The sequence below is a fragment of the Vairimorpha ceranae genome (assembly GCF_000988165.1).
Source record: "Vairimorpha ceranae strain PA08 1199 chromosome Unknown NODE_46, whole genome shotgun sequence".
NCBI classification, from domain to species: Eukaryota; Fungi; Microsporidia; family Nosematidae; genus Vairimorpha; species Vairimorpha ceranae.
The window spans coordinates 1-25,410 of record NW_020169341.1 but is presented as its reverse complement, the minus strand read 5'-3'; the positions used below and the strand labels follow the sequence as shown (position 1 = coordinate 25,410).

Below are 25,410 nucleotides of genomic sequence, written 5' to 3'. Positions count from 1 at the left end.
AGAGATATTTTTTTAAACGCTACCGATTAAGTTTAAATCTTAATATAGTCTATTGCCTCTATTCTTCTTTTATGGAATCCATGATATTAAGTTTTATTAGCAATGATAGTTTATTAAAAAATAAATCACAAATTTTTAGTATTCAAATAATATTTAAATACCCGAATATACATTTTATTTTTGTGTTCTAATTCTATTTACAATATTGTAATACTTTAACTTTCCTGTTAAATACCAATTGTACATAATTTCAATATCAAATTTTACTCTTGCTTTTTAATTTATTTTTATTTTTAAATTTATTTTTTTTATATTAATTTCAATTTTTTTACTATCACATACATATCTAGTACCTGACAGTAATTACTTAGTTTCGTATTTTCTGATCTAAAACATAATAAAAATTTTTATTTTGGTTTTTTGTTAATATAAATACTAAATAATATTTTTTTATGTGCTTTACTTCATATCAAATTTGTAAAACAAGTCTCATGCTTTATTTATATAGAACCTTCTAAATAATATTATGAAATTTGAAAAATATCTTGAGAGAAATATGTACACTCCTTATAAATATTACTATATAGATTACTCAACACTAAGTAAAAGTATAAATTTAGATGTGTGCGAATATAAACAGTTACTTAATGAAAACATAAAACTAGTAAGTGGATTTATTAAATTAAAAATCGAAGAATTAAGAAAGAGACTATCAAACTGCGCAAAAAATTCAAAGAGTCTAAAAAAGTTACTTAAAGAAATGAAGGAATTTACTGAATACGTAAGAATAAACACACGAGGGTTAAAAAAAGTCATACAACGATATGATAAAAAAACCAATAACTGCCTTTACAAAGAATATAAAAAAGTAATATATGCTATTAAAGATGATGTAGACAAGTTATCTGATATGATTTATAAATCAAGTGAGCTTATGTTAAAAAATACGAAAAAAGCTTCAATAGATAATTCTTGCTTTGTAAGGAAAACTGATAAGTATTGGGTACATAAAAATAATGTAACTACCCTTAAATTTCTAATATTACAACACCTTCCTTTGTACGTTTTTAATAATGTATATGATCCAGAGACACATGATACAAACATATCTAGTGTTTACTTTGATAGTACTGATTACTGTCTGTACTACGACAGACTAAGAAAACTACAAAATTCTGAAGCTATACGAATTAGATGGTATGGTGATGCCGATGATATCGTCTTTATTGAGCGGAAAAGACACGAAGATGGATGGACAGGTGAGGTTAGTAAGAAATTACGATTTAGATTGTATGAATCTAAGGTTAATGATTTTATATCAGGAGAAGATGTATGGAATTATGTTGTAGAACTGAATGATGTGACAGATGACTTAAAAATTTTATACAAAGAAATACAAGAAACAATTGTTACTAAAAATCTTAGACCGATGGTGCGTACATGTTATAAAAGGATAGCCTTTCAGTTGCCTAACGATACAACTGTGCGAATATCATTAGACACTGACTTGTGTATGGTAAAAGAGAATATTGATAAAAATGATAACTGGCGACGTATTAATATAAAATATCTACCTAAAGAAGAAATAGTGAGATTTCCATACGGTATACTTGAAGTAAAGACCCAGTGTATTGAAGAAAACAAACCAGACTGGATTATTGATATGACGACTGGAAGTCTTGTAGAACATGTTCATAAATTTAGTAAATATTTGCACGGTATGGCTGTTCTCTACCCCAACATAACGGAAATTCCTTACTGGCTCCCACAAATGGCAACTAAAATCTTAAAAGATCCATTTGAAAATAAATCATCGTACAAAGAGTTTGATAACAATCAAGTATTAATTGATATTCTACCTGAAGATAAGGATAGCCTTGTTGACAGTGAATATTTAAGTACATTTGATACTACAAATAAAAAGATATCTATACCTGTTAGAGTTGAACCTAAAGTATTTTTCGCTAATGAAAGGACATTTCTTTCGTGGGTACAATTCGCCATATTTCTAGGCGGAATAGGTACAGCACTTTTAGGAATGGAAAGAGAAAGAGCTCTGTTGGGCGGGATAACACTTATAGGTGTAAGTATTGTATTTGCTTTCTACGCCTTGTATTTGTATTTATGGCGTGCTGGGATGATAAGAAGAAGGGAATCAGGACCATATGATGATATATACGGTCCACCTATTTTAGTATGTGTTTTTTTATTTGCTATGTTTCTTGCAATTATATTTAAATTTCCATTAAAAAAAGTACTTTAAATTAAAATTTTCAATATAAATATTTTTAGATAAAAAATACATTGTAGTAATTTAATGAGGTACATAGTTGGTTTTTATATTTCCTGTTTATATTGGTTAACAGTTTAATTTAAGGTTATTTGTTACAATGTTATTTTTTTGTAGATCAATAATATTATTTATTTATTGACTAGTTTATAAAAAAACATTAGATTGTTATTTTTTTGTAGATCAATAAACATAGCCCTCATGAATTTAGAAAAACAAGAAAAACTAGTTTCTGAACTTGATGCAGTTATAGAATCTCTTGAAAAAGAAATTATAGAAGTTTGTAAACTTAATAATAACATTAAAGTACAATTAGATGACATGGAGAAGGATGAATTACTTACTCTAGCATGGATTTCTGCATATCCAAAAGATTTATAGGCAGTTATATATTACAGTTAAAGAATTATTTTTATTTATTAAATATTATCTTTTAGATCAATTCTTAACCCTTTTATGGACTCATTTTTTGTAAGGGGACTTTACAGGACCATTGATTTTCTTAATAAAATAAAAATAGATATTCCACCACTAAAAATATTATTTTCACCTACAGATGTACAATATACAGTGTATATGAACTTAAAAGAATATTTTATAGCATATAACTTATTATTGTGTGATGAGAGTAAAATTTTTACTGATACTATCATCTTTTGTACCTGCTGTGGGAATCTAAAAAATTTTATGAGAAATTATGCACTGTTTATGCATAAAAAAGGAAACCCTGTAAAAATTAATACTAAAAATTGTAATGATGATTTTTTGTTATATTTAGTAGGGCTGGTAAATAAAGATATTAACGTATTACTAGAAGTAGTGAATAAACAACCCTACTTTTGGGATGCATATCTTGCTATAATAGATCTAGTGACATCAGAAACAGTACCTGATATTACTGGTCCACTGAGTGAATTTTTTTATATGAAATTATTTGTTAAAAAACAAATTTATAAGAAAACATTTAGGTTACGAGATGAATATTTAAATTTAAAAGGAGCTGTTTTATATTACAGACGTGAATTTAATAAAGCGCAAAAAATATTTGAAGGATGTAATGTGTATTCTGAATATCTCGATCTGCATTCTAATATTTTGTATATTAAAAAAGATCCTTGTGTGTATGACATAGCATATAAATTAATAAATATGAATAGATACAGAGCGGAAACATTCTGTTGTATTGCAAATACATACAGCTTTAAAAAGGTTCATAATAAGGCTATAGAATATTACACTGTGTGTACTAAACTCTCTCCTTGTTCTATTTACTTCACTTTACTGGGCCACGAATATTTGGAAATGAAAGAATATAAAAAGGCTATAGAGTCATACACTGAAAGTTTAAGGATATCAGAAGATGATTATAGAGGATGGTATTCCTTAGGAAAAGTGTGTGAAGTACTAAATATGATTGAAACAAGTTTATTTTACTATAAAAAGGCTGTAGAATATAAAAAAGATGACACACTTGTTTGGCTTAGCCTTGGAAATGTATACATTACTTTACAGTTATATGAAGATGGTCTTAAATGTTTTAAACGGAGTGTAAAGCTAAATGATTCACTTGGATATTTATATATTGCTGAGACTTATAAAACAATGAAGATGTACAGTGAGAGCGCCGAATTTTATGAAAAGTTTGTAAATGCCAGTAAAGAAAAAGACGGGGATGTAAAGAAAATATGTCTATTTTTAGAAGAGTATTTTAGGAAAATGTGTGATAATGAAAAGAGTAAAAAATATTTTGATATGGCTAAGGAAATTGATTAAAGTTTTTTTATGTGAATTTCATTGTTTTTTGTTTGTTTACATTTTTTTTAGAGTGTAAAAGAAAATATAATATATTATTTCATGTACATCTATAATATAATTATTAACAGGTTATTTATAATATTTAATTATTTTTTAAATATATATTGCGTTTCATAACCCAATTCTAATACTATGGTATTTTAAAGTAAATAAGTTTTATTAAAAAGTTTTATAAAAAAAAATATTTTATAATAAGTAAATTCTCCTTATATTTAAAGTAAAATGTCAAATTGATACATTTTAAAATATTACATTGTGTATTGACAACTGTCAAAAAAATCAAAAATTGGTAAACAATAATTTTTTTTATATAAACGGCCTTTCATTTCTTTTTATTGATAAAATGCTACCTTTTTTAACAAAATTAATTTATTTTTTAATTTAGAAAGTGATGGTCTAAAAGTAAATATTGTAAAAAAAGTATAAAAGAAAAAAATTTTTGTACACCTATGAATCGTCTTAGCTTGCTTTTACTCTTAGTAGAGATTGTAAAATCATTTACCGCTGTTATTGCTGAAGGAACATGTGATCAGAATCCTTATGAGATTTGTACTGCTGTGAATAGGACAGGTGTATTGGCCAATTCTACTAACCTGAAGATACTTACAGATCTGCTTACTGAAAAAGATGTGGAGAAAGCTTATGTTTATGGATGGGAAGATCATAAAGATTTGTATGTCTTGTACTCTAATGGTACGCTTGTGCCGTATATCAAAGATAGGATTACTAGTAAATATGCTTTGTGTGTTGGTGATTGTCCGTGTAAACCGAAAATATTGGGTGCAGATAGTAATACGTCGTGTTGTGGTAAAAAAGATAAGCCAGTTGTGGAATCATGTTGTGGTAAAAAAGATAAGCCAGTCGTGGAATCGTGTTGTGGTAAAAAAGATAAGCCAGTCGTGGAATCATGTTGTGGTAAAAAGGATAAGCCAGTTGTGGAATCATGTTGTGGTAAAAAAGATCAAATCAAAATTGCTTCGCCGTGTTGTGGCAAAAAAGATCAAATCAAAATTGCTTCGCCGTGTTGTGGTAAAAAAGATCAAATCAAAATTGCTTCGCCGTGTTGCACATCAGAAAGAACACCAAGTTATGTCAGAGAACCCGATAAAGATTGTAAGTCATGCTGTGCACTATCTAACCAACAGAATGAATCTAATGCTTACCGCCGAAATCGTAGACAACGAAGATTGCGCAGACGTAAAAGACATCAACGAAGAAATGAATCATCATCAAATGAAAGTACAAATAATTCAAATAACGAAAGTTCTTCGCCTTATTATCGATGTTATCCAATACCTACCATTAGGTTTGAAGAATATGCAGAGGAAGTACCTTTCTCACCAGCACCGGTTATTACGTCGTGCTTAACAACAGAATCCAAATCATTCGAAATTGAGTCTATCAATGAAAACTTCTTTACTCTTTTAGCCAAAGAGGAACTTAATAAAGTTAGGAAAAAAGAGATGGTAATAGCAGTAAATGAAGGAAAACTATTTGATATTCCTAGGAAGTTGTATGATCCATGGTTCCTGTATGGGTTAAAACGTAGGATTAGTAGGGATCACCGTGTTAAAGCGTGTCTTTACATATCCGATGATGATCAATTGTTCGCAATGATCAACGGAAAGCTATTCTTAGTTGATACAACAGATAACAATATAAAACTGGAAATTGTACATAAAGAAAAATTGGGTTGTCTGGAGTTACATGAGATAGTATTCCGCATGTAAATAAACAATTAGTGTAAATTTTTATTTATTATAATTACAGTTTAATACATCTATTATAAATTTATATTTTATATTATAAATTTATATTTTAGAGTAAAATTTTAGTTACTAAAGTACTGTTTACTAACACTTTTAAAATACCATAAATTTACAACCAGTATTAACTAACTCGTTTTAAATACATTTTATCACAATAGTAATTTTTACTATTCTAAAACTTCTTATTACAAATTGTAATGTTTTAACAGTCTACTAATTTTTAGACAATATTTTCAATTTACGCCCTCATGAAAGAACTAGAAAATCTAAAGATCTCTAAACAAGTCATAAACATTGTTTTTGTTGGGCACGTAGATGCAGGAAAATCGACTATCTGTGGACAGATTTTAATGTTAAGAAATATTGTTGATACTAGAACTATAGAAAAATACAGAGAATCTGCCAAAGAAAGTGGCAGAGAAAATTGGTACTTAAGCTGGTGTATGGATACAAATCCCGAGGAAAGGGAAAAGGGGAAGACAGTTGAACTTGGTACTGCATTTTTTGAGCTTCCAGATAAAAAAATTAATATTCTTGATGCGCCAGGTCATAAACAGTACGTTTTCGAAATGATCAGTGGAGCAAACTGTGCGGATGTTGGAATCCTTGTTGTTAGTGCACGTATTAACGAATTTGAAGCGGGCTTCGAAAAAGGCGGACAGACTAGAGAACACATTTTACTGATGAAGAGTGGTACTATTCAAAAATTAATAGTATTAGTTAACAAAATGGATGATCCTAGTGTCAACTGGTCCAAAGAAAGATTTACAGAGATTGAAACTAAAATCGGATCTTACATTAAGTTTTTATTTAACGATACTATTTTTATACCCGTTAGTGGTTTAACTGGTTCTAATATTAATAAGTTAGAAGATAACTGGTACACCGGTCCGACATTTTTTGATTATTTAAATAGTATAAAAATCAATAAAAGATGTACTGATAAATTAAATATTATTATTGTAGAAAAATTAAAAGCATTAGGATCCAGTTTAATTTGCGGGAAGATTGATAGTGGAATAATTAGAAAAGATACTTTTGTTAAAGCTGTACCTCAAAATTTTAATGTACAGATTGTAGGACTTTACAATTTAGATGATGTAGAAATTGATGAAGGGGTTCCTGGTGACACAGTGAAAATGAAAGTTAAGTCAGAAGAAGAAGAGTTACAACTTGGAAGCCATCTTGTTGAATTAACAGATGATATTTATAAAAAGACAAAATTATTTACATGTAAACTTACTTTATTAGAATGTGATAATATAATATGTTCTGGATTTACTTGTATGTTACATATCGGTGTATTAAGTATTCAATGTAAAGTGGAAGGAATTAGAACATTAGATAATAAAAAGGTTAGATTTACAAAAGCCGGTAATAAAGTATTAGTAAAAATAAGGACAGAAAAAGAAATTGCGCTGTCTAGTGAAAAAAATAAAGAGAAATTTGCATTAAGGTTAGGAGAAAAGACGTTGGGTGTTGGTGTAGTGCGAAACATTTTATAAATAAATTTTTAAAAACAATTAATTATTAATAATTTATTTTACCATCCTTTTCTCTCCATCATATCTTATTTTTCTTCCTTGTCTACTTCTCACTCTCACAATCCTTGCATGGCAGGCGCATGAAACACAGTACTGATTTTTATACGAAATTCTCGGCACTTCAAATACATCATAAATAGATGCTACTTTTACATCATCCATAGATCCTGCTTCTACAAGTGGAACAATCTTAAACCTTTTAATGGCCTTATCCTTTGGTACAAGTCTACCACATTTATCACATTGGACAGGTTTACAAGATCCTCTATTTTTTCTGTTTTTACCGTGATTTTTTCTTTTTACTGGCATTTTTGGGGGTAGAAAATTAAACATAAAAAAAATTAACAAATAGCAAGTTGTTACTTATTTACAGTAAAAAGTTACTTAAGAATACTAATAAATAGTTTAATGTAGAAAATTACTTATGAATTACTAACAAATACTAAGTTATTACTTATTTATAAAAACTTATTTTTAGAATTTTATTTTAAAAATTTTTATTTAAAAAATCATAACTTATAAATTTTAATAAAAATTTATTCAAATCTACGTTTTACTCCACTAATATATTACATTTAATCTAACACTTTTCTATACAACAGATATGTAAATAATAATCCAATAATACCCATTGTTATTAGTGCTATTGATAAAAAGTAATTTTTAGTACCTGCCCATGACATTTGACTAAAAAATACCTTTTTGTTACCGTATGGGTATTTAGAATCTATTTCTAAATTGTACACACCCGCTTCTCTGACATTAATAGTCCCCCACAACTTTCTAAAGTTATAAAAAGGTGATGTATAAATCCAGTTAATAAATCTTTCATTATCAGATAAATTAGGTATATTTCTATATCTATCCCATAATGGTGGTGGTATTACTTCACTTCTATCATATCCACTCGGTTTTATCTTCTTTCTCATACTATTCCATGATATATTAGAAGTATTGATATTTAAATTTGAGAAAGTAAACCCGTCTTGAAAAAATGTATTGGGAAGAATACCCGCTGGATAATACACTTTACCTCTTCTACTACTTAAAGGATCTGTAACATTAGAATTAGTCTCTCTATCGCCTTTTAATTGATTATAACTTATACTTTTAGAATATTTTAGATTGGTCTGGTAGAAGTCATCTATCTGAATGTAAAAGTACATTGTAGATTGCGGGAAATATATTGGAATAGTAGTGCTATCACTGTAACTTATTAATGTCTCATATAGGTTGTAATATGTATATGTCATAATACAACCCATTGTAAGGGAAGTAATACTAAGAACTAGTAGCACAAGTGTATGTTTTGATAAGGATCTAGAGACAAAATGTCCTCTTATGTTTTGTTTTAAAATGTCATTTTTAAAATTATTTAAATTTCTATTGAGTCTGCGAAACATAGGGTGTATAAATGGAAATAAATAATAAGCTATGTATTTTGGCTTTAAAATTATTTAGTGCACAGATTGACGTTATTGTTTAAAAATTAAAAAAAGTAACATTTAAAATAATTAATTAATAAATTTTAAAGTAAACAAATAATTCTAAAAATGGTTTACTTATAAGGATAAGTATGATTTACTTATTATATACCACTTATTTTTAAGTTAGCACCTGCTTATCGATTAGGTTAACCTCTTGAACTTAACAATGTATTTTCGGGGCTAAAGATTTCTCTGCGTCTTTCAATAGTCAAACAAATAAGCTAAAATAATATTTTATCTGAGTATTTAAAAACCATAAAAGCCTTGTAGTTGGTAGACCTTGTGGTAGCATTTTTGACTAAAAGTGGTGCCTGTCTCAGATTAGATTTTACATCTTACACATTCGTGATAATACGAAGTATCTAACACGAGTGTGTATATAAAAATATTTTTAATAAATAAATTTAATAACAACAAATAAAATTAACTTTTAATACTCTCTTTATAATCAGGAGATATTTCTCCTAATAAATACGAAAGTGTACATAAAAAAACTCTAATAAATATAAAATTAACTTTTAATACTCTCTTTATAATCAGCGGCACTTCCCCTAAAATACTTAAGTGTCTTATTTTCACAAACGTATACCTCAGAAAAAGCTTTACTTACAAAATTAAGATCGTGACTAACACAAACTACACCACCCTCAAACTTTCGTATACATTCAGCCAATGCTTCTATAGATTCCATATCAAGATGATTAGTAGGTTCATCAAACACCAATAAGTTGGGCTTAAGACCATTTATAAGTGCCATAGTCAACCTGCTCTTTTGTCCGCCTGATAAAGTACCTATTCTTTGATTATCTACATTTAAACCGAAATTCGCCAACGAACGCTTGCTTTCTTCCAACGTATATTTCTTAAGCATTAAATCTAAAACTTTTTCATTAATATTTAGATTGTCTACATGATGCTGTGCGAAATATCCGACACGGAGTGATGAAGCTTTAATAATATAACCATCACAATTCTGTAAATTATTAGTTAACATCTTTAAAAATGTAGATTTACCTTGTCCGTTAGCACCTACTACTACTATTCTAGATTTATTAGTTATAGAAATAGTAACATTTTCAAAAATCTGCTTACCTTGTACATACGAAAACTTTACATCACGCATTTCAACTAGAATACCTTTACACACTGTACAATCAAAGGTAAATTTAATAATAGGATCTTTTTTAGGAGGAATAAGTGGTGGCATTTTGGCCAGTTGTTTAATTTTAGATTGCGCTAGTGCTGCTCTTGCAGCACTAGCTCTAAATCTATCGATAAAACTTTGCAAATGCTCTCTCTGTCTTAATTGATTTTCATATTCTCTTTTCAACTGTAACAATCGATTATTTCTCTGTGCTACAAATGCGTCGTAATTTCCCTTGTAAATATCAATCTTGTAGTCATTTAAATGTAAAATTTCGTCGACTACGTTATTTAGAAATGTTCTATCGTGCGAGACAATAATAACGGTCTTAAGATCTTTTATTTGTTTTTCAAGCCAATTTAGGGCATTAATATCCAAATAGTTAGTGGGTTCATCTAATAAAAGTAAATCAGGATTTATATTTATGGCCTTTGCTAGATGGGCCCTCATACGCCAGCCACCACTAAGATCTTTTAAATTAAAATTAAACATTTCTTTTGTAAACCCAAATCCTGATAAAATACGACCACCATTCTCTCCCACATGTTCTAGTACTGTGATATCAAGATTACATTCTTGTTCAATCATGTATATTTTAATACCTCTAGGTATACCAAATTTCCTTTTTTTAATATTTTTTAAAAAAGTAGTTTTTCCTATTCCATTTCTACCGACTAATCCGTATTTTTTACTTCTATTAATTGTTAAATTACAAGAATCAATAATTAATTTACTCTTAATACTTAAATTAATATTCATAACAATATCATCATGATATATTTCATCAGTAGAAGAATACTCATCTTCTGTAGATTCAGAAAAGATTGTATCATTTTCTAATATTTCAGATGTACTTGCCATTTTTTTATTTACTTTTTTCGGTTGGATACAAAATGGTGTTTCAAGAGGTATAGGTTTACTAGCATAATTAAGTTTATAATCTGTGATACCCCATGATAAAGCTTCTTCATCTGTTTCAAATGGATAAGTTTTTAATTTTTCTAAAAATTCTTTTTTTACTTGATCAAGATTCATAACAGAAGGGTAAGGTGTTAAAAGTGTGTATTAAAGTGTAATAAAAGTGTAGAGTGGTAGAAATGATAATTAAAGAATAAAATGTTAAAAATGTTTATTAAAGTGTAATAAAAATGTAGAGTGCTAGAAATGATAATTAAATAATAAAAAATTAAATATATGTCTTAAAATTAATAAATTCAATTAATTTTTTATAGAAGTATAAACCATATATTAAACTTATTATATTACAGGTTGTTATAATTTACATAGAAATATTTATATCTTTTATTTCAGACTCGAACCATTAATAAAAATTCTATAAAATATAAATTTTTTTTAACCCTCAATAAGTAGAAGAAGGAATGTATTTTATAAAAAGTTCTTTTATTACTTAAATATTAAAACTACTTGTAAAACATCCATACTGTTTTGTAACAGCTGGACACCTGATGGTAGTTACATTTTTATATAAATTTTTTTTAATAGTTAGTAGTGTATCTTAAAAATATTTTATATTTTTTTTTATTTGAATTTAATACATAAATAATATGTATGAGTGATAGTAAAGCAATTCTTAATTTTTTTGTTATAAAAGCTGTAAATTTATATCTTCTAATAAATTAATATATTTTTCATCTCCCTTTTTATGCATCATTGTCTTTACACAAAAGATAAAAAGAAAAAGCTTAAAAAATGGGAGGAAGGATTTTATAAATATTTTAATAATAAAATAACTGTATACGATTCTGATAAAAAACTTGTTTGTACAAAAGTAACTGATTTAGAGAATGAAATTGATACTTTTAAATATTTAATTTATATAGAAAATTTAGAAGATAAAGAAAATAAAGAATGTGAAATTTTTACACCAGTGTGCGATACTAAAGAAGAAAGCGCTGATGTAAGTGAAATATCGCAGAAATATTATTTTAAACGAAGTAATAAAGATATATTGAATTTAATTAAAAATGTAAAATTTAATAAATAATATAATATAAATTATTTAATTTATTATATTTTGAACTATTTAATATTTTTTCCTATTTGTAAATAGTACACTTAGTTAAAAAAATAACACATACTTTATTTAATATCTTTTTCTATTTGAATAGTCACTTAGTTAAAAAAATAACAATTGCTTTATTTAATATCTTTTCCTATTTTAATATTTGTAGGTAGTACGTTCATAAACTCTTCTACTGATATCCTTTTTATGATCTTTATTATCCTCTCTTCAGTATCTTTTATAAAATGAGATATAATTCCTTGAATAACTTTTCCTTTTTTGTCTTTACCAGGTAAAATACGCACTCTAAACTTATACAAGTCTTTTAAAACTTTATAAGGTGCCGAAAGTGGTAAAGCGTAGTCTATTTCATAATTGGAAGGATTAGTAACAAAAACCGCATCTTCATATTTAATAAAATAATCTCCTTCTTGAATATCATCAGATGTTTTAAATAACAGCCCTACTCCATATTCTAATTTATAAACATTTACATAAGTTTTTGTACCTCTAATTAAAAAAGATCCTTTAGGTAGAAATTGTCCAGTAGGAGGGGTCTTACTAACCTGATCGCTTTTCACATAAAAAACAGGAGAGACTACATTTACTTCCCAACAAGCGGAATTACACAATGCAACTAGAGCAACCTCGTCAATATTGACATCTGCTTCAGAAATAACACTAGAGCCACCCGAAGACTCTGTATGAAAATACAAATGATTTGGTGTTAGATGTTTTTTAACAATAATTTCATTCTGTTGCGCATTCTTTCCTCCTATAACTAACTTTTTATCGGTTGTAAAACAAAAATTAAATTTTTCAAACCAAAAAACTGAGCGCTGAATCTTAATTTTTTCTTCTTTTGTGTACGTTTTAATTTTAATTGTATCAATAGCTTTTTCAGTCTTTAAAATCTTCTCTTCAAATTTTTTACGTTTTTCAAAATAATTTTGTGCATTAGAATGTAGTGATTTATCAAAACTAATTTCTATAAAATGAGAATCTTCATTATCCTTTAAATCGATTATACAAGATTTATTCTTAAAATCCGATTTAACAATTATATCTGCAATTTCATTTCCTTTGGATTTTTCGTCCTCTTTAAATTTTAAAAAATCATTCCAATTTAACTTATTTTTTATAACGTAATTATGAATATCAAGAACATTCTCTACAATATCCGCATTTTTAAGAATGAGATCGGCCTTCATTGTCATATCTTTAACCATATTTTCTAGTTCCTTAATATGTTCATATTGCTTATTTCTTATTTTCTGTAATTTATCTACTTTTTCAATTTTTTTCTTTCTTCTATCCATAAAAAAAAATTCTACAGCTTCATTAAAAGACTGAAATGTTTTTTTATTGTCAATTTCAATATCAAATGGAAAAAATGAAAAAGGTTTTCCTTTTTTCATCTGAACTGCTCCAAAACCACCGATATTACTTATAAATTCATTAAATTCTTGTAAACAATCATTAAAGATTGTTTTATATTTAGGATCTTTGTCTACCAGTATATCTGTACCAGTTAACTTATTTATTTTTTTAATTAAATTATCAACCAATTCTTTTTCAAACGGTAAAAATTCTTTAAACTCCATATTGCAAAAATTTTCCCAACTAAAATCAAATTCTGCAGGATTAAAAACATACTGAGTGTTTTTTATAATATCAAGTTCTTTAACAACACGAAATACTTCCACAACTTTATCAAATTCATCTAAAATAAACACATTACCACCACTAAAAAATTCTATTACGATTTTTTGACGCGACAATTCAAAAACAATTACTCTATCAAAACCTACTTGATAGATATCGACTACTTTATCACGTCTAGCTTTTTTTCTTAAAATATTACAAAAATGGCTAATACCATCATCGGCTTCACTTGTAAGATGAATTCTTATTCCTGGTTCAATTAACAAAATATCTTTTGAACTGAATTTAATATAAATGATTCTCTGTTGTGTGGTGTTAAAGTTCTGTATAAACTTGTTTATCAATTTTGGCTTAATTTCGTTAATTATTGCACGAATGTCTAAAAAGTTAAATCTTTGTTTCATTCGAGGGGTAAAAAATGTTAAAATTAATAAGGAATAATATCAAGTACCATTAATGGTAAGAAAAAGAAGAAATTCTATTTTTAGTATTTAAAATACATGAAAAATTGCAGTTAAAAATTAATCAATTTATTGATGAAATTTTTTAAACAGCTAAAAGAAAAATTATTTTTAAAATCATGTTATTTTATAATTTAAAGTTTTGTCAGAAAACGCTAATAGTCATTTCTTTGGGATATAAGAGGGCTTAGATTTTTAAGGATCTGGTGAGGAAAATATAGCTATGGCAATGGTCCCGATTAGAGAACAAAGTGAACACAATCCTTTACAGAACAAAAACTTAGTTGATAGTACTTCACAAATAAATAATAATATTACGAAAAAAGTTTTAAAATAAAGGCTTAACAATTTTAAAAATAATATCAGTAAAGGACAAGTTAAATTTAAAAAATTACTGTAGGACAGTAAAGATGTAGACATGTCAATCAGCAGTATTGGGTCGATGGCATTGACATGTCTGTTATATGAATAATAATTATTAAATAAACCCACATTTTATACTAACAGTTACAAAAAGAAATTTTTACTTTTATACAGTTATAATATTCATTTTTAATGAATTTATAAGCATATATTTTGTTATTAAGTGTTTAGAGTGTACAAATAGAAAAAGTAAATTGAGCAATATAATTATGAATAGATAAAGTTGAAATAGTTATTTATATTTTAAATAAAAATTTTAATATAAAATATTATGATAAAGAAAAATTAAAAAGAGAAATATTTGACATAAGAATATTTTATAGAATATAACTTATATTAAAATACATAAGTTTATAAAGATATACACTTAAATTTAAATAAAATATTTTTGTGAAGAAGTAATAAAAATATCCACTTATAATTTTAAAATAAAAAATATTTTGATTTATTTCTTTTTTTTAGTTTTCGAAGTAGGCGGATTATGTTTAAATAATATTATATCACCATCACATACAACGTATTGCTTACCTCTTTGATGATACTTTCCTTGTTTTTTTACTTCTGCTTCAGAGCCAAGTTTAATTAAGTCATCATAAGAACAAACTTCCGCCATAATGAAATAATTCATAAAATCGCTATGTATGACAGCACCTGCTTGTGGTGCAGTACATCCACGTCTAATAGTCCAACTGCGCACTTCATCCTTACCTATAGTAAAAAAGTTTATTAAATCTAATAATTCATATCCTTTTTTAGCCAATTTGCTAATAAATATTGATCGTTTTTCTGATTCGTGCTCGAAAATTGCACTGAAAACAATAACATTGCGTGTAAACTTAAATAAAGCTTTTAAATGCTTATTGGCTTTTTTCTTATTGTAATCTTCTTCACTAACATTTGCTAAATAAACAACGTTTTTGACAGTTAATAAATCTAAAGTAGAAATAAACGACACTTCTTCATCTGAATATTGATGTTCATTAACCCAAGAACTTTCTAAAATCTTAAGAAGTCTTTCAATTAGGTCTAACCTATCTTTAAAATTTTTATCTAAGGCTTTGCCTCTACTTTCTTTAATCATTCTCTCGCGAAATTTTGTAAGCGTTTCTAAATCTTTTTTTCGTAATTCATCGTTAACAACCTTTATATCACGAATGGGATCAACAGAGTCTTCTACATGCAAGATTTCGCTGTCTTCAAAGCATCGAACTACGTGAAATATGGCATCGACGCTACGAATATGGCTCAAAAAGCAATTTCCCAGACCAAATCCTTCACTGGCGCCTTTGACTAATCCAGCAATATCTGTTACATTAAGACATGCCTTTACAACCTTATTGGGTTTACAAATATTTACTAAGTTGTCACATCTTACATCATCAATTTCTACTTTACCGTGTGAAGGATCAATAGTACAAAATGGATAGTTTTCAGCAGGAACTGAATTTTTAGTTAGAAAATTGAATAATGTACTTTTACCAGTATTTGGTAGACCTACAATACCAACTGTTAAGTTATTTGATTTATTAGATCTGGTGTACTGTACTGCCATAAAGGGTAAAAATTTTATAAAATAAAGAATTTTTTTCATGTAATTACATAAATGTATACTGGTGTTTGTACAGTCTGTTTGATTTATTTAATTATCTTTAAATATATAAAAAAGATAAGAGATTGTTTAGATTAGTTGTGTATTTGTGATATTAATCATATTTATTTTTTACAAAAAAATAAGAGATATTATTGTAGGACAGTAAAGATGTAGACATGTTAATCAGCTGTATTGGATGGAGGGCTTTGACATATCTGTTATGTAAATAATAATTACTAAATAAACCCATGTTTTATCCCAACAATTATAAATTTAGTTATGTATTTGCGGTATCCACCACATTTTTTTTATCTTTTAAAATACCCAAAAATAAACCTTCTAGAATTTTTTTTATTATAAATAAAGTTTTATAAAAGAAGAACATGAATATTTAAATTAGCAACAGCACCATAAACGGGTTTACAAAAATAGAAACCAAAAGAAAGAATAAATTTTATAAAATTATGAAATCACCTTTTATTAGTTCCATATTGTAACAATATTTTCGTTTTGGCCACCTCACTAGACGTTACACGAGTATTATTTGTCGTTGTTATAAAGAAAGTACTCAGAATTAATGTTATAAAAAGTAATTTTAAGATAAACAAAAAAATAAGTATAGCACATTTTACTCCTCATTTGCTGCTAAAAAATTTATTTATAAAATAAAAACATTTTTCTTGCAAAGATTTAGCTACTGTGAACTATAAAAGCCCTCATTTGCGACAGTATAATGAATTTTCTGTAATTAACCTCGCCAATTATTAGTGTATCACATGTTTTATAGGCATACACGAATTTTTATTTTTATGTATTTGTAAAAAAAGCTGTGTAAAACATCCTCTTTAGATACCTTTAAGAAATAAATTTTTTAAATTGCAGTTATATATAAAATGTTTAGAACTTCATGACCATTTTAATTCTAATAATAACATCCTGTAGTTAAGATTCTTAACAGCTTAATATAAAAAAGATAAATGAAATACTTTGTTGTAAGAACTTTAATGTATGAATATATAAAATAGTATACATTTGTATATATGTAAATATTACTTATTTAAACCATTAATATTAAGAAATAATATCTTAACTGATTGTATTTATTCAGAAGAAAGATTAATTAAATAGTATCAAAATACAAAATTATAGATATCCTCATAAAAAATTATATAAATACTAGCTTATGCTACCTTGTTTAAAACGAGACTACGAATACGATACATGCTTTTTGTTTAAATTATGTATATATATCATTGCTTATGTATGTATCGTTATTAATTTGATAATTGTATTTTTTAAATAAATAAATTCAGTAATGGCGCACATTTTACAATTTGAACAATTGAATGAAACTTAAAAAAATCCATTTAAAATATTAAGCTGTCCATTATAAAGATAGCTATAAAAAAATGTTATTTCTTTAAAAAAACATTTCTCATAATTTTTTAAAAAGGAGGGGTTAAAAAATAAATAAATATTCAGATTCAAACTTTTTATATATATAGACTAGCTTGCGCTTTCCCGTTTAAAACGGGACTACAAATACGATACATGCTTTCTTTATAAATTATGTGTATATTTCTTTATGCATATAATGTATTGTTGAAAATTTAAAAATTACATTCTTCCATTAAAAAATGGCAATAGTGCACACACTTTACAACTTGAATAATTAATTAACTAAAGGGAAATGTTTACAAAATTTTGTACCGTCCATAGAGTAATAACTTTATGCTGTTTGTTACTATTTAATAATGAAAAATACAAAGAATTTTACAAATTTTTTAAAAAAGAATTAAGAAATAAATAAATGTTCAGATTCAAAATATCAATATATTTTGATTAATTAAATCCATGTTAAATCCTGGCGTGTTTGCCAGGAATTGCCCCTGTGGCTAAAAAACGTTCTAGGATGCTGAGGGAAATATGTTTAAATAAAGTGTTTTTATTGAAATCGGACTTTGTACTTGTAGAAGAATTTTTGTTGTAGTGGCTACTCTGATTTATCATTTTTTAAATTAAATTTTCTTATTTATATTTATAGTAAACCAATAAACATATTTGTTTAGAAAATGGTCCAATATATTAATTTAATCATTAAAACGAATGACGTTTTAACGTGATATTGTAAATCATTGGTCATCTTAAAATGTGGTATAATTCTTATACCACAAATCCCAACAACTTATTTAAAAAAAAGTTTAAAATTTTCCTTTTTTGATTTAATAAAAAATCAAAAGAAAAACAAAAAATTATGACTTTTAACAAATCTATGATGAATGTAAAAACTAACAAAGTAATATAAAAATATTTATTAGCAGTATAATTAAATTTTTAAAAAATAAATACGTACATATGATACAAAGCATTTTATACTTTAAAAATAAATTTTTTTATAAATATTAAACAATAAAAATGCCCATGAACAAACTAAATGTATTATTTAAGATGTCTTATATTTTTTCATCACAAATATTCCCAGTAGTTCCACAAATACATAAAATGTATGATATTGATTTAAAAGGTACTTCATCAGCAAAATATGACTTTTTTATAAAAAACTATTATTCATCTAACAATAATATTTTAATTATAACGGAAGTCAAATCACCGCACTCTGATATTTCTGGATTTTTTTGTATTTATTTTAATCGAGTAACTAATACGTACATTAAAAGTTTGTATTGCTTTTCAAAAGATTTTACAAATACTGACAAGATATTTCACCAATTAAATTTTATTACATCCTTAGGGCAAAACAATATTCTTTACATACAAATTGCTTCAATGTTGCTTAATAATGCATCACAATCTCAGTATGGTATTGTAGTCGAAAAAAATTTTCAAAATGTGGGTGATATGAGTTTGAAAATAGAAAATCGTTTTATAGAACTTGTATTGTTAAATAAGAGAAAAACAATTTCATTGTCCTGTCAACTTCTTCACGGATTAACAAATAAATCTGCATCAAGAATTATGCATGCTTTAGAAAATAAAGATTACATTTTAGCATTTTTTGACAGAGATTATAGTAAGATTATTAATTTTCTAGAAAAATTTATTTTGATATTACAAGAAGTTAATGAACTGTTACAATATAGGTTATCTATATTTTTTACAAATTTTATGAAAAACAATTTAAATACCTTTTGGAAAAATGAACTTATGCGCTCCGATGAGGATTTTGAATATTTTAAAGATATTCATTTATCGAATTGCTTTTTTGAAGATCTACGTAACTTATTTTGTCTAGTTGAGGATCCAAATTACAAATTCAGACATTTTGATTATGATCAATACATCGGAGCACTTTTTGGTTATCCATTAATTGCCGTTTTATTTAACTTTCAAGAAGATATTGATGAAAAAAATTTAGAATGTTTCGCTTTCGACAGGAAGAAGAATAAGTTAGACTTTAAACTAATGATTGATTCAACGAAAAGAAAAATTTTTTTTATGTTTAACGGGAATAATCTGAAAAAGTCCAATATTACACAAATTGATTGCATAGTTAAAACCCCCAATAAACTCTACAAATCGTCTGATATTGATTTAATTGAATACTTATAATAAAATTTTAAGTAAAATATCTTTTTAAATTTCTTATATTAAAAAGTGGTTTTGTGTAACAACACTTTCTAGGAGTTTGTAACCCGGATTGACAGAAAAGTTGGTCCTAAAATTTTTTATTTTTTATTTAAAAATAAAATTCAGAAGATTGAGAACAGTAAGTATATTATATAAAAATTTAATCTTTTAAGTTTTGATTTAATAAAGGCCAAAACAACTATATAAGGGACTAATTTGTAATTTTTCAACAGCATAAATTGAACTTAATAAGGATTTATAAGCTTCCTAGTTCTACACCTAATGTATATCTTTTTTTAAAGCAGACTAAAATTCTTCTATTATGTTGGTGTAAACGCTTGTACTAGATCTTTAAAATATTTAGAATGATTAAATGTTGAGCGTTTTACACCAATCTCTTGTAAATTGGTGTAAACTTCCCAACAATCGCTATATACTATCGAATTGCGCCATACATACACTATTACTTAAATAAAGCATTAAGGTCGATTTTGTCTTATCATTAACCTGAAATAATAATATTTTCTTGTTATATGCTCTTTCAACCATCCTAAAAATCTAAACTTCTTTTACCAGATGTCCTTTGTTATACTTAATTTTTCCAATTTTTGATTCGTTTATTCCAATGATTTGGTTTTTTATGTAATTTAGATTAGGATAAAACTTTTAACAATCCCTTTGAACTTTCGTCTTTAAAACTTTAAAAACACCTTTTCTTAAAATTCGTAATATAAAGCTATTAAATTAGTATTAGCTAACCAGAGCTCTATTATTTTCGAAAACGTTATTTTTAAAATTTCAACATTAGCAAAAATTGTGTCCTTTCTATCTGAACTTTTTTACTATAGCTAGGAAAATTTTATTCTGAAATCTTCATGTTCAAAATTCATTTCTTTTTTAATCAAACAATGTCTGTGAAAATTTACACAAAGATCCGTATATATTTCTATATTTTTCTAAAATATTATATTAAAGCTTTTTTGTTCTCAATCTTCTGAATTTTATTTTTTGGGATAAAAAACAAAAAAATTAAATCCACTTTTCTAGTCAATCGGGTTATATTAACCAAATTTTTAACAACATATTATTGTCCGACACTCCTCTACTTGTAAAATTACCCTTAAAAATTTTTATTTGAGCATAGATGGATAATGCCACAAAGGGCTTTGTCTTGTTATATTACAAAAGTATGCAGGATTCGAATCTGTATAAAACATTTTTATGTAGATTTAAAGTCAGGAATTTGTAAAGTAAAAAATATAAATACTGTAAAATGTGTACGAGAAGTCCTTTGCTTCTCTGGGGTTCGGTCACGAGCTGGATGCGTGAAATTTAGTAGTTATATCCCTGGCGAAGAAAACACAGATTATTTATAAACCTTAATTTTTGATAAAAATTTACATAAAAAACAATTCAATTTTTAAAAGTTAAATTAATGATAATGTCATTTTTGATACTAAACTAAATATAAAATTTTAACTAAATTGAAATTTTGTTAAAAAATAATATGTTTAGAAAATACACCAAAAATTAGAAAAAAGTGCTAGTTGAAATGTCTCTGGGGATATGTGCGGTTATTTCCACCAGGGAAAATAATCGCAGTATAATTTTTTTTAATATTTTACCCTTATATTAGAAGAAATTTTGCCAATTATTGGTACTGATATAAATTGTACTATCAACTTTCTCAAATCCACTGGATTGATCAAAAGGAGCATGTGTTGTGTATATTGCTCTAGAGGTATAGACTGGCTAGCTTGTAGTAAGACTAAAGACAAATTTGTTTGGAAGTGCGGAAACAAACAATGTCTTAAGTTTAAAACTACACTTTCAATCAGAAACAATTCGTTTTCTGAAAAAAACACGAATTGATTTACAAATGGGAGTATACGCAATTTATTTTAAAAAAAACACTTCGCATAAAAACATTGACGTTTTAACGCGACTAGGACACGATTAGGTAGCTGACATGTGTAGAAGTTTTAGAAATGCATGTGTAGAGTTCTTTATTAGAAGTCCGGCTTCTCTTGGTGGTCCTGGCATTATATACCAAATTGATGAAAGCTTGTATTTTCACAAGCAAAAATATCATAGGGGACGAACGTCAGAACATCAAGTCTAGGTTTTTGGGATAGTTAATGCAAATTATGTACCTGTAAGAGGATACATAGAGATTGTAGCCCAAAGAGACAAAGCCTCCCTTCTGTATACTATTCGAGGAATGTGTTTGCCTGGTACGATTATTTATTCAGATCAATGGGCTGCAAATAGGTATATTAAGGCTTAGGTTTTCAATACTATACAGTAAACCATTCTTTAAATTTTGTTAATCCTGATAATGGTGTCCATACGCAACATATTGAATCGTATTGGAATAAGAATAAAATTTATATTAAAAAAATGAAAGGCGCTAAAAAGGAAGATTTTTAAATTCATATCTTGCTGAATATATGTGGCGTGAAAGATTTAGAAATAACGAGTTTTATAAAATATTAGAATGTTTGACTGAAGTGAACAAAAATGATTAAATTTCTTTATTATTTTTTTTATTTCTTTCTGGGGGGAAGTAACCTAAGTATCAACTTCCAGCGGGAAATAACCGCACTGATCCGTCCCTGGGGGTATGTTCACATGTTTTAAAGAAACTCTATTGGGCCCTTGTTAAATATTTCGGTTATGAAAAATGTTGTTTTATAAAATTTACAAGCTTGCGCTATCCCGTTTAAAACGGGTTCATAAATTTAATGTATGCTTATTATTTTTAATGGATTTGATGTGCCTTTATGTATGTACTTATTTTATTGTTTTTACATACAAATTGGTCCTTTTTATTATAAATAAAAATTTGCTATAGACACCTTGTATAAGGTTATCTTAACTAAATAAAAGCAAGGAAAAATGCACAAAAACATCGTTCCGTGCTTAGAGAAATGAGCCCTTAAATGAAATTACTCGTTCTTAACAAAAAATACAAAGAATTTTACAAATTTTAAAAAAAAGGTTAAAAAATAAATAAATGTTAAGATTCAAACTTTTTATATATATAGAAGATTTAATTTTTTTAAAAAGTTATATTTATTTAAAAACGAAACGGACCAGGAATTTTTTTTTTTGTGCTTTGAATATTTTTACTTTAAGGTTTTTAAATCTTAAACAATTTTCTCATAACACCGTGGCATCATTTTAAACTTATTTTGGCATTTTATATTATATTAAAAAACAAAAAAATAAATTATTCTTATAATATTTTTACCCAATTTTTATATACATTAATAATTAAACTTGTTATGATAAGCACATATTAAGAAAGGATTAATAATATTCTCTTATGATTTAAAATAAATACCTTTATTTTCTCATTGCTGCATATTAAAGCATTTAGCTATAAATAGCACTTATTTTAATTAAAAATTTATGTATGAATTGAAATTTAGCAATAAAATTATTTTAACTATTAAAAAAGGATATTATTAACGCTCTGGTGATAATATTTGCATACTAATGCTATAAGGGATAAAGAAATGGTATCTTTAAGAATAGACGTCAAGAAATTGATAAAGAATTTAATATTAATTAAAACTAGCAACGTTTAATTATATATATCCTTAGAAGTCTAAAATATTTTAGAGTTCAAAACAATATAATTTTATTTTTTTATTGTCTAGCGTTTGTATCACAATAATAAGAAAAGCCAAAAGTACATTATTTATATGACCTTCTTCTAAACTAAATTAAATAATTCTTAGTTATTCGTGTGTAGTGACATAAGATTTTAAATTGCAAATAAAATAATATTATTGATAATTTTAATGCGTCATTTTTCTTAAATTAAATGTTTTATAAAAAATTTTTATCACACTTTAAAATCCATATATTTGAGCTAATAACTTAATTTAGTAGGCATGCAACAATAAAAAAAATATTATTATTAAAAGTACAACTGATCGTACATTGAATCGGGGTTAAAAAAGATTAGTATGGTCTTCTGGCGACTTTTACCTACCTTGAATTTTTAGAAAAAAGTTAAAAAAATTATTGATTTAATTCAAAAAAACCATTACAATTTATACAAACCGCCGAGCAAACTCTTCAGGTTTTGTATTTATTAAAAATCTACGCTTAAGGTATACTGAGCAATCCAATTATCTATAAAATTTCTTTGCACACCATTTTCTTTCCTCATTGTACTCTTTAGATGAGACCAAAATCCTTCAATGTAGTTTGTTTGTGTTATCAATTAAACGAAATCCCTCTGAATGATTCACTACATGGTGATTTTAATTTAAATTACGAGCAACTACAGGGTAGAAGACAAAACCATCAGTATGAAGTACACTATTTGGTAAAATTACATTCCTTAAAACATCTATTAAAGTCAATATTATTCTATTTTCAACTTTTTCGACTGTCCAAACAGTAATCTTAATAATTCAGATGCAATGGTTGGATTTTAATAGTACCACGCCTTGACAGAACGCTTTCACCAACTTCTACAATTATATTTTTTCCTCCTAGTAATACAGGCCTTTCATACAAATATTTTTTGTAATAATCTAACAGAAGTTTTTTATATCTGCTATTGCTGTGTCAGCAATAAATAAAGTCTGATAAATTTGATTATAATTTAAACCCAAGAGTAAAAAATAAATTAGGTTAATTACCTTGGTTAAAGTATCACTGAATGAAAAAGTGAATGTCTCCTCTGTCTCTCTTTTTTGCTACATCAGTAAATTACAAAATTTTGTTCGCCTACAACTGGTTTCATTGAACATCTGCTGTTACAACGTAAACATAAAATATTTTCAGAGATAATATTGTTTTCGATCAACCATTACAATAGTATATTTACATCTAAAAAGTACTATAGTGCATATTGATCTTCCTTATTTAAGGGTTAAAATAAACAGCCAATACTAAGAAAAAAAATAAATATCAAAAAAAAAGCTATTTTTTATTTTGCAATTTTCTCTCGATTTATATGCTTATATCGGCAAGTTTGCTTAACTAGCGAGTTTTGCCTACCTTTTAAAAAAACACTTTTTGTATAAGAATTTATCTTTATTTAGAGTAGAAATCTTAAAATAATTATTTTTTAACACCTAATTTTTAAAAAAACTTTAGGTAGCCAAAATTCGCTAGTTGTCCCCAAGAACAAACATTTTAAATTAAAAAAAAATTTATAGTAAAAAATTCAAGAAAAGATTGGTAAATTGAATGATTAAAAGTATAGTTGTCACAATGACAAAGATTTAACCAATAATCTGGTTTAAAGTAAAACCATCGAATATAAAACTGAATTCTAAAACACAAAAGTTTCAGAGTGAGAATAAAAGTATTTAATAAGGTTTAATAAATAATATTAAATAAGAAATTTAACTCTTCTGTAAGTAAACCCAACAATTAACAATTACCTTTAGGGAATAAAGGGATAAACAATTATATATTGAAATCAAATAAATTATATTGTTCATAACCATAACAGTCAATTATTTAACAAAAACTACGGCACCTAGCTTTTCCGAGCAGTTTCCCATCTCAGTACTAACAAGGCTCTTACTGGCTTAACTTCGGAGAGCTGACGAGTTCCGGTGTTTTACAGTAGATATGGCC

At 26.5% G+C, this 25,410-nt stretch overlaps 16 protein-coding genes across 16 annotated transcripts; 9 read left to right on the top strand and 7 right to left on the bottom strand.

Moving 5' to 3' along the window:
* Positions 1-526: 526 nt before the first annotated feature.
* AAJ76_4600024884 (polyphosphate synthetase vtc4) lies at positions 527-2,263 on the top strand (the record flags this gene model as incomplete). Its single annotated transcript, XM_024475702.1, has 1 exon — positions 527-2,263. One exon carries the CDS (start codon positions 527-529, stop codon positions 2,261-2,263), a length of 1,737 nt encoding a protein of 578 aa, XP_024330520.1.
* Positions 2,264-2,491: 228 nt separating this feature from the next.
* AAJ76_4600022919 (hypothetical protein) lies at positions 2,492-2,671 on the top strand (the record flags this gene model as incomplete). The annotated part of the gene is made up of 1 exon (XM_024475701.1): positions 2,492-2,671. The coding sequence occupies one exon, from the start codon at positions 2,492-2,494 to the stop codon at positions 2,669-2,671; it is 180 nt and encodes a 59-aa protein (XP_024330519.1).
* Positions 2,672-2,746: 75 nt separating this feature from the next.
* Positions 2,747-4,063, top strand: AAJ76_4600022664 (cell division cycle protein; the record flags this gene model as incomplete). The annotated part of the gene is made up of 1 exon (XM_024475700.1): positions 2,747-4,063. The coding sequence occupies one exon, from the start codon at positions 2,747-2,749 to the stop codon at positions 4,061-4,063; it is 1,317 nt and encodes a 438-aa protein (XP_024330518.1).
* Positions 4,064-4,554: 491 nt separating this feature from the next.
* AAJ76_4600020856 (spore wall and anchoring disk complex protein) lies at positions 4,555-5,835 on the top strand (the record flags this gene model as incomplete). Its single annotated transcript, XM_024475699.1, has 1 exon — positions 4,555-5,835. One exon carries the CDS (start codon positions 4,555-4,557, stop codon positions 5,833-5,835), a length of 1,281 nt encoding a protein of 426 aa, XP_024330517.1.
* A 287-nt stretch (positions 5,836-6,122) lies between these two features.
* On the top strand, positions 6,123-7,379 carry AAJ76_4600019288 (translation elongation factor 1-alpha; the record flags this gene model as incomplete). The annotated part of the gene is made up of 1 exon (XM_024475698.1): positions 6,123-7,379. The coding sequence occupies one exon, from the start codon at positions 6,123-6,125 to the stop codon at positions 7,377-7,379; it is 1,257 nt and encodes a 418-aa protein (XP_024330516.1).
* Positions 7,380-7,412: 33 nt separating this feature from the next.
* Positions 7,413-7,727, bottom strand: AAJ76_4600017684 (40s ribosomal protein s26; the record flags this gene model as incomplete). Its single annotated transcript, XM_024475697.1, has 1 exon — positions 7,413-7,727. One exon carries the CDS (start codon positions 7,725-7,727, stop codon positions 7,413-7,415), a length of 315 nt encoding a protein of 104 aa, XP_024330515.1.
* A 266-nt stretch (positions 7,728-7,993) lies between these two features.
* Positions 7,994-8,821, bottom strand: AAJ76_4600016590 (cell cycle control protein; the record flags this gene model as incomplete). The annotated part of the gene is made up of 1 exon (XM_024475696.1): positions 7,994-8,821. The coding sequence occupies one exon, from the start codon at positions 8,819-8,821 to the stop codon at positions 7,994-7,996; it is 828 nt and encodes a 275-aa protein (XP_024330514.1).
* Positions 8,822-9,416: 595 nt separating this feature from the next.
* Positions 9,417-11,084, bottom strand: AAJ76_4600014327 (atp-binding cassette sub-family f member 3; the record flags this gene model as incomplete). The annotated part of the gene is made up of 1 exon (XM_024475695.1): positions 9,417-11,084. The coding sequence occupies one exon, from the start codon at positions 11,082-11,084 to the stop codon at positions 9,417-9,419; it is 1,668 nt and encodes a 555-aa protein (XP_024330513.1).
* Positions 11,085-11,712: 628 nt separating this feature from the next.
* On the top strand, positions 11,713-12,054 carry AAJ76_4600013698 (hypothetical protein; the record flags this gene model as incomplete). The annotated part of the gene is made up of 1 exon (XM_024475694.1): positions 11,713-12,054. One exon carries the CDS (start codon positions 11,713-11,715, stop codon positions 12,052-12,054), a length of 342 nt encoding a protein of 113 aa, XP_024330512.1.
* Positions 12,055-12,206: 152 nt separating this feature from the next.
* AAJ76_4600011270 (rna-binding protein) lies at positions 12,207-14,141 on the bottom strand (the record flags this gene model as incomplete). Its single annotated transcript, XM_024475693.1, has 1 exon — positions 12,207-14,141. The coding sequence occupies one exon, from the start codon at positions 14,139-14,141 to the stop codon at positions 12,207-12,209; it is 1,935 nt and encodes a 644-aa protein (XP_024330511.1).
* A 925-nt stretch (positions 14,142-15,066) lies between these two features.
* AAJ76_460009238 (gtp-binding protein) lies at positions 15,067-16,173 on the bottom strand (the record flags this gene model as incomplete). Its single annotated transcript, XM_024475713.1, has 1 exon — positions 15,067-16,173. The coding sequence occupies one exon, from the start codon at positions 16,171-16,173 to the stop codon at positions 15,067-15,069; it is 1,107 nt and encodes a 368-aa protein (XP_024330510.1).
* Positions 16,174-16,324: 151 nt separating this feature from the next.
* AAJ76_460008949 (hypothetical protein) lies at positions 16,325-16,462 on the bottom strand (the record flags this gene model as incomplete). The annotated part of the gene is made up of 1 exon (XM_024475711.1): positions 16,325-16,462. The coding sequence occupies one exon, from the start codon at positions 16,460-16,462 to the stop codon at positions 16,325-16,327; it is 138 nt and encodes a 45-aa protein (XP_024330508.1).
* On the top strand, positions 16,461-16,586 carry AAJ76_460008950 (hypothetical protein; the record flags this gene model as incomplete). The annotated part of the gene is made up of 1 exon (XM_024475712.1): positions 16,461-16,586. The coding sequence occupies one exon, from the start codon at positions 16,461-16,463 to the stop codon at positions 16,584-16,586; it is 126 nt and encodes a 41-aa protein (XP_024330509.1).
* Positions 16,587-18,069: 1,483 nt separating this feature from the next.
* Positions 18,070-18,222, bottom strand: AAJ76_460007189 (hypothetical protein; the record flags this gene model as incomplete). The annotated part of the gene is made up of 1 exon (XM_024475710.1): positions 18,070-18,222. The coding sequence occupies one exon, from the start codon at positions 18,220-18,222 to the stop codon at positions 18,070-18,072; it is 153 nt and encodes a 50-aa protein (XP_024330507.1).
* Positions 18,223-18,627: 405 nt separating this feature from the next.
* Positions 18,628-19,782, top strand: AAJ76_460006783 (hypothetical protein; the record flags this gene model as incomplete). The annotated part of the gene is made up of 1 exon (XM_024475709.1): positions 18,628-19,782. The coding sequence occupies one exon, from the start codon at positions 18,628-18,630 to the stop codon at positions 19,780-19,782; it is 1,155 nt and encodes a 384-aa protein (XP_024330506.1).
* A 3,034-nt stretch (positions 19,783-22,816) lies between these two features.
* On the top strand, positions 22,817-22,987 carry AAJ76_460002594 (hypothetical protein; the record flags this gene model as incomplete). Its single annotated transcript, XM_024475703.1, has 1 exon — positions 22,817-22,987. The coding sequence occupies one exon, from the start codon at positions 22,817-22,819 to the stop codon at positions 22,985-22,987; it is 171 nt and encodes a 56-aa protein (XP_024330505.1).
* Positions 22,988-25,410: the final 2,423 nt, after the last annotated feature.